Raw genomic sequence first — 13,726 nt, forward strand, 5'->3', positions numbered from 1 at the left:
CCCTGTGCTTCCCCCTCCAGCCACCTTCACCAGAAGATCTGTGCGTCATCTGCTTCACCAGTGGAACCACAGGTCAGTGCCCATGAAGTTGTCCTAGAGGCCTCTGGTCAGCCCAAATCATGGTTCAAGTCACTAACCACTGATAGCCTGGTAAATATACTCTACAATGAGTCTTACCTTTAAGGGGCTTAAAACCTAAAGCTTTTGAGTATGGATACCCAAATAAGAAACTATAAGCATAAGCAAATAAACTTCATTAAATATACTGGGACTCGTTTACATGCTGTGGATTTCAGGCGTCTTAAAGATGGCAACAGAAAGTCAACTTTCTTCCCAAACCCACCACTCTCTCAATTTGACACCACGAGAATGGTCACTCAATCAAGGTAACCCAATGATAGTTCTACACAAGTCTCTATGTGGCCTCTACCCTCACCTTGAAGCTTCCTATCTATTAGAATTCTTAATCGCTTTTAATGTGGCCCATGATGGACTATAGTTATGATAGGCACATTCCATTGCTCCCAGATCAGAAGGTGATTGCTGGGAAATATTGTTGAATCTGAAGTCTGAAACACAGAAACAGCATGGGGTTGGGGGGGTGGGGTGCTGGTGGTTACTTGGATTTTTCTTTTCACCTGTGTTGCTATCTGAAATTATAGCTATGTGCTATGTGCTGGTAGAAGGCTGTCAGCAGTAGACTCTGTGGGCATTAATCATTCATAAACAGAGTTATATACCATTCACATGAAGATACAGTGACAGGAGAAGCTCTTGAATCTCCAGAACAGAACCAATTGAATATAGCTTCTTATTTCAAAGCCAAAGGCTTCCTATGAGCTATATAAAGGATCTTTCTCTCCACCTCTTCTTTCTACAGGTTACCCCAAAGGGGCCATGCTAACCCATCAGAATATCATTTCAGATGCTGCTGGTATTCTCAAAAGTTTGGAGGTCAGTTGATCAAATGAAAAAGAAGTCCTGATTAAAATGTGAATTTGTCATAAGCTTTTAATCTTGAAGTCAGAGGAGGCAGAGAGGGGAAAAAAAAAATACTTGTGCATCTTTGTCTGGAGGACTGTGCATTTTCAAGCCTTGATCTTTTGGATCACTGCAGACCTTTGTACTCAGTGCAGTTAAGGGCACCTCTTAGAGTGATACAGTGTGCCACCTGCACAACTGTATGCGGCCCACCTGGAAAGAAGTAGCTTAAATTTTTTTAAGATATAATTGACATCTAACATTGCCTTAGTTTCAGGTGTACAACATAACGATTCAATATTTGTTTATGTTGTTAAATGATCCTCAAAATAAGTCTAGCTAAGAAAGATTACCACATGTAGATAAAAATGTTTTTTTTTTGGTGTGTGACAGACAAGAACTTTTAGCAACTTTCAAATATACAATAGAGTATTATTCACTGTCATTAACAGGGTAGTTCTTAAATCTCCTTTGGAAGAGAGAGTTGTCATTAATCCAACATCATTTCCTCTTTATTCCTTATCTATAGCTCATCTTCCAGCCCAGCCCCCAGGAAGTGAGCATTTCCTACCTCCCCTTGGCTCATATGTTTGAGAGGATGGTACAGGTGAGTGCCCTACGTCCCCAGCAGACATGAGGAAAGGCAGTCCTGACTTGCTAGTCCCATGTTTATTCCAAAGGCAGCTATACAATGTTTATGGCCTTTCTCTAATGAGATGGAAATAGGCAGAAAGTGGGCACAGCTGAGTTAGAACCCCGGTATTTACCCCAACTCTGTGTGGAGCCTTCCTCGGTTAAGTTCATGTAGCCGATTGGCCAATGCTTGCTCCTGCCTTCACTCAGGGTACCTCGAATCTACTGAGGTCACAGCCAGGAGCTTACTATCGATCCTTAATCCTGAGCTGGGATAGAAGACATTTTTCTTCTTCTTAATTTTATTTTGGTTAAAAATTTTGAAAAGATTTAGGATTAGAGAAAAGGGAGTTGCCCACAGAGGGGCAGAGAAGGAGCATCTGATCCACATAAGCTATATGCAGTGGAGCTGTTCAGGGTCATGTGTGTGCCAGAGGAGAGCTGCCTGTCTGTGGCGGGACCCTGGGCTCACCAGGCTACTCTAAGGCTGATCTGAGGAAAGCAGCGCTGGCTTTCCAGAAACACAGTTGGTAGTGTGGATGGAAAACCCTCTCTTAAATACCTCTTCGACTGGCTTATTTGCTGTTGCATGAAATGCAAAAATGAAAGATTTAGTTCCTTGGGCTAATGTGTTGACATCTGATTAATAAAATATTGGTTCTAATAAGCCTATTTTTTCACACTTTTAACATTCCTGAAATTGAGACAGTCTTACAATTAATAGGTGTTTTCTGGTTTAGTTGGCAGTGTTTTTTCTTAGTGTGGTAGCACTAAAAGACACCATGAACAGGAAAGTCTTTTGCAACGCCCTCTACGCCCTCTATGAGGCTGTATGAGAAGGCTTGCATGGGAACCAGCGCAAGTGCTGGAAGTTTTTGGAGACAGGGGAGCCGAAGATCCGCTTGAGGAACTATGACCCTCAGAAGGGCAAATGCTTCTTGAAAGCCTTCAGGTGGCTTAAGTCCGCTCTCTGCCCCACATTCTCTGTATGTGTCCTGGGGGGCCAGCAGCACTGTGACGAGGCTAAGGCTATGGTTGCCCCCCTCTGCCATGTAGACATCCAAGCACCGAAGGAACTTAACATGATGCCTTTTGGGCTTAAGTCTTTGAACGCACAGATCCTTTGAATCCTGGGCCCACGCTTGAAAAAGCCTGGCAAGTTCCCTTCCTTGCTGACCCATGAAGAGAATGTGGTGGCCAAAGTCAATGAAGTGAAATCCATGGTCAAGTTCCAGATGGAAATATTGCTGTCCGGCTGTGGCCATTGGCCACTTGAAGATGGCAGATGATGAGCTTGTGTTCAACATCCACTTAGCTGGCAATTTCTTGGTGTCATTGCTCAAAAAGAATTGACAGAACGTCCAGGCTTTATACATCAAGAGCACCACGGGCAAGCCCCAGTGCCTATACTAAGGCACAGCTAAATGAACAATTGTGCAACTATTAAAAAATAAATAAATAAAAGAATGATCTATTGCAAAGGATGATGTCTTAGGCTATTACCCAGAGCTGTGGCTGGAGTAGGGGTTGGCCTTCAGTTTCACAATCTGTCTTAGCTGTCCTGACACCTCAGCAGAAAAATGTTTCTATCCTGTCTTGCCTGCGGGAGGGTGCCGTAGAGAGAAAAGCGCCCGGAGACATTGACCTAGTTCCTTGATTCTATCCAAGACAGGCCAGAAACAGTCCTTTGGTTCTGAGCCACTTTCTTCCGTTTTGCTTTCAGATTATTTTGTACTCCGGTGGAGCTAAAGTTGGGTTCTTCCAGGGAGATATTCGGTTGCTGCCCGATGACTTGAAGACTCTGAAGCCTACATTGTTTCCCACAGTGCCTCGACTCCTTAACAAGATCTACGATAAGGTACCAACCTTACATCTGCTGGGCTGACCCTGAGATGAAGGAAACGTCTGTGGCTCAGGCCTGACTGAGGCTCTCAGGGACTCTATGCTAAGAAATTTGACCATTTCCACCCCACACTCCCTACATATGCCTACTTACAGTCACATTTTCAAATGCAACTGTGAGAAACCATAAAAAAAATGAAACCCTCTTTCCTTTGGATGCGATTACTTGGACCTGATCTGGAGAAAGAGCTCAATTCAGAGACTTGGGGAGCCCCTCAAACTTCAGCTGACTTCCTGGGAAGGTTTTGCTCTGCAGGGCTACACTTATTATCTATAATTTATAAATGAGGAGACTGAGCCTTCAGAGGTTAATTAACTTGCTCAGAGTCATATCTAATAAGGGGTCAGGCTCGAATTTGACCGTCACGCAATCATTTTAGCTTCATTAATCGGTACTCTATTTTTCATTAGGGATTGCGAAATGGTGATTTTTCTAATTCAGTCATTTCTCTTGCATTCAGTAGCTGAGATTCTTCCATAAAGGCATAACAAATATTTCATTCTTTTCCTTTATTAATCTTCAACATGGAGAACTGACGCACCAGTGATCTTCGAAACTAGCTAATGAGATTGTTTCCTTTTTAAAATTATAAATTCATGATTTTTGTATTTGTATGTTTAATCCATTTCAGTTATTCTTCTTGATGTTCAGTTTCCCATCTTGGAAGTTGGGAGCTTCGTCATGTTGCTCCTGTGTCCTTTTGACATGACCCCAGGAGCCTTTTATAGCTTCATTGCTTTCTGCCATAAGATGTCTCAAGCTCATCTTATATAATTCTCACCCAAGTCTTGGTCTGGCAAATTTATTTCCCAGGAGCTCTTGGAACTAGAATTTGAACCCAAGCAATATAATGACAGAACCCAAGCTCTTAACCATGTGCCTGAGCACCTCATAATTCCATAGCCATGGGAGCCCTGAGGAATTAATACATGGCCATTCTACACATTTGGCCCCTGCCCCTGAGAGTCTAGCATTCTCCTTCACACTTGTGAACTCACCAAGTGCTATCATGGGGCTCCGGTGATAGGACAGAAAGCATTCCAGTACATGATGATCCTTGGACATTGAAAGCCTCGGATTCTGCCAGACGTGTGAACAATTCGAACACTTCCTTCATCATGCTATAGGATTACTAGATTTGGTTATCATGATTTTTGTTCATTTTGGATTTTTGAAAGAGAGCTATTTACCGGAGCCAGCCGGCTGAGATCGAACAGCACCTGAAAGAGGGGGGCGAAGCCTAAGGGAAAAAAGAGAAGACAGGAAAGATCTTTCCGGGAGGGCATACAGTCAGAGCTGCAGCCCCGAGTTTATTTAGCATAGCCTTTTTACGTGATTTTTGAATACCATAATCAATCACCACGTTACCATAGCAAAGCACACCATACATATCTATAACAATGCTTGTCAATTACATACGATCATACATATCATACATACAACCATGTCTCCATGGCGGTAAAACATTCTGTTACCTAAAAGGTGAGTTTCTGAGGCTCACCAAGGTAACTCAACTTCTTGTTTCCTAGAACCATTGTTTAAGCAAACTCAGCAGCCATGTTATGGCTTCTAGCTACGTGACGACTTCAGTGCCTCACAATGGCTTCCATCATGTCTCAAAATGGCTCCCGACAGCTATTGTATAATATATTAACTTAAACACACAGTTTACTTCTGGAACTTATTTTTAATATGGAGGACTTTATTAGCATGAGTCTCTAAATTCCAGCTCTTTGTCAGCGACTTGTTAGGGGGAGTCTTGAGAATGTTGAAGATACATTTTTAAGGTTGAGAGAGGTATCAAGAATAACATGATGCAGGCAGCATTTGAGTATAGATCTTGGGGAGAGATGGTGAGATACTGCCAAAATGATGGTATAGACATGAGTGGATATCTAAAGCCTGGGGCACAGTTGGCATTACAGGGTGAGGACGTGCAGCCCAGTTTGGCTAGAGGCTCAGGAATGGCAGTGTAAGTATGGAAGATGGCTGGAGAGTCATCTTTGAATTTCGAACTGGAAAAGAACTTTGATTTCCTCGGATCTGACTTCCTGTAGGATGAAGTCATAAAGGCCAGAACATGGAGTTCGGGATTTAATTTTGTAAATAAGGTGGCTTTCTTTGTGTCATACTGGTAAAGCTTTCCTTCGGCAGGAATACGGTTGATGGATTATAGAATCCCAGCGAGGACAGAGTCAGGGTGACTAGAGAAATCATGTGAGCTTGAAATTAAGTCTGAAGGGAAGAAATAATCTAAGTAGGAAAGTCTGTTGGGTTTTGTATGCTGTGTCTAAGGGAACTTCAGTTACAGAGAAAGCTGGTTGTTCTCTAAATCTAGTATATATAAGCATCACTGAGACAAGGAGATAGAAAAGTGGTGCTTATTTTAAAAATCAGATTCCGAGGCTCTTCTTTGACCCACTAAATCGAAAACCCTAAGGTGGCTGCCCATTGAGCTTTTTTTAACCTAGCAGTCTCAGGTGACTTTGTAGGTAGATGCTGACCATCTTTTGAGGATGTCCTTATTTCAGTTGTCAAAGTTGTTTGCCAAGAATGAGGAACCTGGAGGAACTGGAGCTTTGTCTGTAGGTACTAAGTTCACTTCTTTATCAGTGTGTACAAAATTCTGGGCTCATCATCATTCAGCAAAGTGGTCCATCAATGAGAGCTGGTTCCTTATGAAACTAGAAGGCACCATCTCTTGCTCATTGATGAGCCTTGGTGAGTATTTCCAATAGGTTTCCAACTAAAAGGAGCTATCACCCTGCAGGTTCAAAATGAAGCAAACACACCCTTGAAGAAGTTCTTGTTGAACTGGGCTGTTGACAGGAAATTCAATGAAGTGAAAAAGGGTATCATCAGACGTGACAGTATCTGGGACAAGCTCATCTTTGCAAAGATCCAGGTAGGTTGGGTGAGTCCTGGACAGAGCCAGGCAAATATTTCGGGTGCCCACTGACTCAGTACACTTTGCTTTTCCTCTTATGGTCAAGCATGTCTTTAACTGGAGATCCTTTTGTATTTTCTCTGTTCACTCACCATTTAAGTTCTCTCTTGGGCCACTTTGTCAATAAAGGAAATTGGTCAAAAGTCAGGAAACAGATTTTATGTAGGTTCTGGCTCTCACTCTCATTCTTTTACGTGATCTGTTGAAAGTATAAGTAATCTGAAGGAGCCAAAAATACAAATTATCTGAGGAAATTTTTTTTAAATTTCAGATCTAGTCCCAACTATGGATGGTGGTGACAGTAATAATTAACATTTTAAGTGCTTTTCCACAGTGCCAGGCCCTATTGTAACTGCTTTGTAAATTACCAAGTTTAATTCTCCTAACAACAGTGGGTAGGTTGTTCGACCCATCTTGCAATAGAGGAAACTGAAGCCAAGGGGATAGGCTTCAGCAGGTCTTTTGTGTCTCCTGAACAGGACAGCCTGGGTGGGAACATCTCCCTCATTATCACTGGAGCTGCCCCCATCTCCGCTCCTGTCTTGAAGTTCTTCCGGGCAACAATGGGATGTGTGGTAAGCTGAGCACCTTTTGGGACAGCTTATTTCACTTTTGCACAAATGAGGCTCATGGTTTAAATAACAGCAAAAACACGGCCGGAAGGTACCAAAAAGAAAGTCACTTAACATCTCAAAAATCAGGACAAAATATCTTTCTAGTCACCTCTTATGCATCTGTGTATAGAAACGTTTACAAAAATGGCATTGGTTTTATAAAATACTTGTTAAACAGTGCCCCATCAACACTATTACTTGTCAAATAAGGAACTACATTATTTTAATGGTGTGGAAGAGTTTATTGAATGTACCTTAATAACTAGTCTCCTATTGATGGACATTTGAGCCGCTTACCATTTTTTTCCTGTTATAGGCAATGAAGTGATAAGGATACCTGTATATCCTTTAGTATTTATGCAATTATCAATTTGGGATAAATTTATGCAAATGGAGATTGTTTGGTCAAAGTATATATTTTGGGGTTGTTTTTATGTTAATGTAGGTTATCAAACTTCCCTCTGGTAAGGTCTTGTCTTTTTATACATTTCTGCAAATAATAAGACATTACTTCCCCACAGTCTTGCTAGTGACACCCTGTCAGTCATTTAAATCGTAGTCTATCAGATATGTGAAGAAACTTATTGCGGTTTTGTTTCTTTAATTAACACTGAACCTTTTTTTCTATCGCTTATCGACACTTGTATTTCTTCCATGAGTTATTCTATTACCTCCTTATAGGAGACTAGGCAAAGGATAATTTGGTTCTCTTTCACATTACTGAGTTCCTCATACAGTAATAAGACTAATCTTTGTCATGTAGAAATAGTTTTCCTAGTCTCATCTTTTGCCTTGTGTATTGCTATCCAAAAGCTTCAAATGTTTATGCAGTCAGAGGGATCAATCTTTTCTCTTTGTAGTTTTTGAATTGCTTAGACAGGACTTCCTAACCTCTACTATTTCATAAGACTGTTTTCATACATGTTTTCTGATAATTGTATAGTTTTACATTTTTCCAATTAAATCTCTGCTCCATCTGGAATTTATTACAAGGGCTTGGGCATGGATATTCTTTTATTTTCCCTTCAGATGGCTAGCTAGTTCACGCATTCAGTCAACATGCACAGCTCGAATGAAACAGTCAGCCTTGTCCTCGGTGTCCCCCTATCCAAATAACCATCATCAAAAAAGGTTCTGTGTTGATGACAGAGCCAGAGGTCCTGTAGCGTTTCAAATTAGCACTTTCTTGGCCATTCTTAATCCTTCCTTTTCCCTCAGCCCCCCCAAACAACAGATCAGAAGTTCCTGTTGTCACACCCCTCCCAGAAATGCCTTCCTCTCCATCTCTGCCAACACTGCCTGTCACAGACCACGGCCTCCATTGCAGTAGCCTATGCACTTGCTTCCACCTACCAGATGCTCTCCAATCAAGATTATCCTCTATACCAGGGCTTGACAGACTACAACACAGGCCAAATCTGGCCCATTGCCTATTTTTATAAAAGCAAAATTTTAATGGAACACAACCCTGGCTCTTCAGCTGCTTTTATGTTACTTCGGCAGAGTTAAGTAGTTGAGACAAGGACCCCAAGGCTCCCGAAGCCAGAGATAGTTACTGTCTGGTCTTATCCAGGAAAAGCTTGCCAGCCCTCATTCTATACCATGGTTGGAGATTTTTCTCTTAAAAAATGCTAATTCAGTTCCTTCAGAAGGGCTCCATTGCCTAGGTTCAAGTTCAGATGCCATTGGGTTGCACATCACTTAATGAAAAACTCCCATTTTCCCATCGACTTGAAATACAGCATTTCCTAAAATATGTTTCCGTACTTTGGTCTATTTTAGACCCTTTTGCTTTTTGAGTGAACCCCTAGTCATAAAAACTTAACTTAGCTCAGGCATGGACTCAAGGTACTGACACCAAGTGTTCTCAGCCCCTCAAAGGTCTGGTCTCGCCACAGGGCGGGGCCGGCTCATGCTTTATCGTGAGTCAGTTTCCCACCCCTTCTGTGGTTTCCCCAGGTGTTTGAAGGTTATGGACAGACAGAATGCAGTGCATGCTGTACAGCTACGGTATCTGGGGACTGGAGATCAGGTAGGTTCTCTGTCTAGCTGGGCAGGAGGTATAGTAGTTAAGAGAAGGGTTCTAACTGAACTTGGACTTGGGAGTTTAGAAAACCCCAGTGCCCTGGATGAAGGCGGCAAAGGCCAAACTCAGGTTTTGGTCCAGGCCATCCTATCTTGGCAGATTATTATTCAGTCTTTTAGTCAATCCATAACTATCTCTGAAATATGCCTAGAATTATTACCGTTTTCTGATTTCCCAGCTGATTCAGTGTGGTGTGTTCTAGGCCATGTTGGAGCCCCCATTGTTTGCAATTATGTGAAGCTGGTAGATGTGGCTGACATGAACTACTTTTCAGCGAACAACGAAGGAGAGGTGGGTAGGTTATGTATGCCCAGTAGTCACGTCCAGACGATCATGGGGGTGGGGCGTTTGTATCAGGAGGCACACACAATTGTGAACAGGTTTGGAATTGACTCCTTTGAGATCTTGAGCAAGGAATGGAATGCCTCTGAGCCTCAATTTTCTATCACAGACAATAGGGATTAAAATCTGGTGCTCTTCACGCTATATTGGAAACCATCAAATGATGTAAGGGGTGGAAGCAGGTGTTTTGTCAAGTACCCATGCTGGGAGTAGCAGCTTTTGCTATTGCCACTGCCTTGTGCCCTCTTCCGTGCAGATTTGCATCAAGGGAAACAATGTATTCAAAGGATACCTGAAGGACCCTGAGAAGACAAAGGAAGCCCTGGACGAAGACAACTGGCTTCATACAGGAGACATTGGTCGCTGGCTCCCGGTGGGTATTTCTTCAAAACTTTTGGGATTCTATGCTGCTGGATGGGGGAGAACCACCTGCTTATAAACAGGATGGGCAGAGATGTGAGGAGGCTAATCAGCTGAGTTGGCATGGCTCCTAGACTATGAAATGGATTCGCTCACAAAGGAAAATCAGGTGACTGTTCTAGGGAACAGATGCGTCTGGTCTTTGTTTACCTTTCTTGAGGCAGAAATTGTGACTTGGTAACTCCATGGGCCTGTAATGTCTGCCTTTTATGAGTTTCAAGGAAATACGTTTCTTTCCATTTACTAAATAAAGTCGTATCAAAACACAGAAGCAGGATTTCTAAACTAGGTGTGTGCAGAGGCTACGTTTTGCCTCTCAGAGATCTCTCGCAGCTGCTCTCTGGAAGACACGATTTTTTTTCAAGCACGGCTTGTGTACAAACGTTTAGCAGTAGTCCTTGCCAACCCCACCTGTTTTCCTAAGGAGAGGAAATTGTTGCATAATAATGAGGGAGCCTTAGAACCCCTGCAGGCGAGTTTCCAAGCAGTCTCCTCTCTGTAAGTTTTTCTCTACTATGTGTGGCGGGGCTGGGGGTGGGGGTGGGGGGTAATGTAACGAGATCTTAAAACTTCTTTTCTGGCTCAATATTCTCGATTTAAGTGACAATCGGCAAGAACGCTAAGAACACTGTTCCTAATGATGTATTTTTCATAGATTTGGGTCTAGTAGTATCTTGTTAACATATCCATTTCTGTGTACTGGGAGTTCTCTGCTCTAATAAGCATAGGATGTAGGCAATAGAGGTGTCCCTACTCCAGCCTTATAAAGGGCTGAACCTTATTCATCACTTTTAGATAATGTCTGTTAGGCCGGATGGCTAGTTTCTTGAGTCACCCTTGTGAATGGCTCCAGGGTCGGTTCAGTCGACCGCCCTCCCAAGGGTGTGATCATGTGGATCCTATTTGACACTTGTCCCAATTCTGCAATTCAAATCCCTAAGAACCTAAGCTCCTCAGACCAATTAGCTCAGGGAAATGAAACTGCCAATGACCTCTGGTGGCTGGTCAGGGACCTCCCCAGCCCTGCTTCAGTCCTAACAAGCACAATTATTGACTCTCTTAATTAGTATTAGCACAGTGGAGCTGTTTTAGCCTGATCTTGAATCTAACGGGAGGGACGTAGAAACGGGATTCAAATAGGGGGAGATCTGATTCAAAATCTTAATAAAAGGGAATCTATTCCCTATTTGTGGGAGTTCTGGAAATGGAGTAATTGGAAATCAAGTTATTGGAAATTTAGAGCTGCAAAATGTCTTCAGTAGATGAGGCAACCATGCAGACCCTGGACTTTTTCTCAGGCTGCATGATGACTCTCCAAACAGAAATACAGTATAGATGGGTTCTTGCTGAAAGTGGCTTCCCTCCACTTTCCCCAAAGCCATAAAAGATAGTCCAAAGGTCTCTGGAGATGTCAGCTTTAAAGATAGATGACAGACACCTGTGACTTTGCCACTTTCTCCACTGACACCACCCACAGGACTCTAAAACACTGATGCTGTTATCTGTCTCACGTAGAATGGAACTCTGAAGATCATTGATCGAAAAAAGCACATTTTCAAGCTGGCCCAAGGAGAATACATTGCTCCAGAGAAGATAGAAAATATCTACATCAGGAGTAGTACGGTGCAGCAAATTTTTGTACATGGGGAAACCTTACGGGTAATATATATTGTTTTAACAATGAGCCATTTCCAGGAATAGACCACACCAATTCCTGTAGCTAAGGATATCTGTATAGTTGGGTTTAGGATAAGAAGACCCAAAGCCACATTCCAAACCTCAAATAAGGAAATATAAATGGAAAAAAAAAAACCTAAAGACAAAAAAAACCCCCTAATTTTAATGAGTAGACTCATTAAAATGGTTACAGTAAAGGGTAGCAGCCATTTCGTAAGAGAGCTCATAGCACTGTTTCCACACGAGTGCCTCTGGCACAAACTGTTTTATATACACTGCGTTTAAACTTTGCTTTTTGGGAGTGGGGAAGGGTTGATCTGAACAGGCCAGAGATGCTTTAAGCTTAATGTTGAACACTTCATTTTGAACAACTGAATTTGAACAGAACATCTTTGTAAAGAGATGTTAGGTGGGAAGATGAGCTTAGAGTTCCATGAGAGTTTGAATCATATGGTGAGAAAAGAGGACACTAGTGCTGGATCTGAGGTCTTGGGAGATGCCTCTTTCAGACAGGATCCCTTACTCGCTGCGAGACACTGTGGTAACAGTTCTCAGAGGCCTCATTTCCTTTCCAGTCATTCGTAGTAGCAGTGGTGGTTCCTGACCCAGACGTGCTTCCCTCATTTGCAGCCAAAATCGGGGTTAAGGGCTCTTTTGAAGAACTATGCCAAAACCACGTAAGTCTCACCTAGGAAAGCTTTATGCAAATCCACGGGGCCCATCATGGGAGAGGGGAGGCCCCGCCCGCTTGGGCACCCATGAATTCCCAGAGCCTTCTCTCTGGAAGAACAGACTCGTCCCACATTTGTGACAGGCGGTGCAGCCCAAATAGATTGACTGGTTTTATTACACTGGAAGATAAGATGGAGAGTTTAAAAACAAGAACAACAACAAAAACTCCTATTCTTTTTATAGTAATATGTTCTTTGTGGGGGATAAAATTGGAAAATCAAAAATTTTTAAATGCCATTCAGAGGAAAAACCCTTTTGAGATTTAGACTTGCCTTTTCTTATTTTTTTTTTCCTTTGAATGATATTAGTCATAAAATGTGCTTGTATATAATCCTATAGCCTGCTTAGATCTCAGTGAACTTTTGTAGGAAGTCTGAGTGGTTCATGCTCAGCCTTTCATTTTGACTTTCAAACAGCCATTTTTTAAGCCATGTTTTGTATTCTTAGGTTGTAAAGGAAGCCATTTTAGAAGACTTGCGGAAAATTGGGAAACAAAGTGGCCTTAAATCCTTTGAACAGGTGTGTACTACTGATGTTATCTTGGTCTCAAGTCATACTACAAAGTTTTAAAGTTTGCATTTATAATGGGGTTTAAATGTAGTTTCCAAAGAATTGGTTTTAGATTTTGTACCATGACCCCAATAACTACAAATGGCAGTGACCGTTTTGGTTATTTGTATAGCCTTTTCTTGCTGCTGATTATCCATTCTCCCTGCTCATTTCTTTTCCAAATTATAAGTGTGAGAATGGGCGTGTGTTGTTCTCTTTCTCCTTACCACTTCATCAACTCCACTTTTATAAGGTGAAATATTCTTTAATGTTTTCCACATGACACGTAGATGGCTCTGCAGGAAAATCCAAATCACTAATAAACACGTGTGGTGGGGTGTCTTCCAGGTCAAACGCATTTATCTTCATCCAAAGCCATTTTCCATTGAAAATGGGCTGTTGACACCAACAATGAAAGCAAAGCGGACAGACCTTGCCAAGTACTTTCAGACCCAGATCAACAGCCTGTACGAGGACATCCAGCAGTAGGCTAAGGTACTTATGCTGGGAAGGGCTCAGTAGTCTGTCTTGTGGGAATATGACTTAAAAACTAGTCTCATGTGCACTACCTTTCTTTCTATTGTTCTACCTACTAAATTATAAAACCATAGTTTTGGGGCTTTTTAACAATAATATTAAGTGAGAACCTCATAATGTGAATGCTTGGCCCTGAACCAAATAAATCTCGTCCTTCCCATCTTAAATGTTGCTAACATTTAGGTTTTCGGGCTCCTTTTATCGACATTCCTTTCTTCAAGGTCCATTTGTATTCTTTGTTCTTTCCCCATGACCCCCAACCTATACAAGTGACCACTAGTTTAAGAGCCAAAGGGACCCTCTGG

General features: G+C 42.1%; 1 protein-coding gene and 1 pseudogene across 5 annotated transcripts in view; both read left to right on the plus strand.

The window, feature by feature from the left end:
- The window catches only part of ACSL5 (acyl-CoA synthetase long chain family member 5), a 41,960-nt gene that overhangs the window by 27,573 nt on the left and 661 nt on the right, over nucleotides 1-13,726 (plus strand). For all 5 annotated transcript variants that reach the window (XM_016159753.2, XM_016159752.2, XM_016159754.2 and 2 more), the window contains exons 9-21: nucleotides 21-72; nucleotides 881-954; nucleotides 1,511-1,588; nucleotides 3,338-3,472; nucleotides 6,288-6,422; nucleotides 6,944-7,039; nucleotides 9,038-9,110; nucleotides 9,367-9,455; nucleotides 9,763-9,879; nucleotides 11,442-11,585; nucleotides 12,179-12,280; nucleotides 12,783-12,854; nucleotides 13,233-13,379. In XM_016159753.2, the coding sequence (XP_016015239.2) occupies nucleotides 21-72; nucleotides 881-954; nucleotides 1,511-1,588; nucleotides 3,338-3,472; nucleotides 6,288-6,422; nucleotides 6,944-7,039; nucleotides 9,038-9,110; nucleotides 9,367-9,455; nucleotides 9,763-9,879; nucleotides 11,442-11,585; nucleotides 12,179-12,280; nucleotides 12,783-12,854; nucleotides 13,233-13,373 (1,308 nt within the window). In that variant the 3' untranslated portion in view covers nucleotides 13,374-13,379. The remainder of the gene's footprint in view (nucleotides 1-20; nucleotides 73-880; nucleotides 955-1,510; nucleotides 1,589-3,337; nucleotides 3,473-6,287; nucleotides 6,423-6,943; nucleotides 7,040-9,037; nucleotides 9,111-9,366; nucleotides 9,456-9,762; nucleotides 9,880-11,441; nucleotides 11,586-12,178; nucleotides 12,281-12,782; nucleotides 12,855-13,232; nucleotides 13,380-13,726) is intronic.
- Nucleotides 2,397-3,331, plus strand: LOC118603805 (annotated as a pseudogene).

Source organism: Rousettus aegyptiacus, unplaced genomic scaffold (assembly GCF_014176215.1).
Source record: "Rousettus aegyptiacus isolate mRouAeg1 unplaced genomic scaffold, mRouAeg1.p scaffold_m13_p_6, whole genome shotgun sequence".
Lineage (NCBI taxonomy): Eukaryota > Metazoa > Chordata > Mammalia > Chiroptera > Pteropodidae > Rousettus > Rousettus aegyptiacus.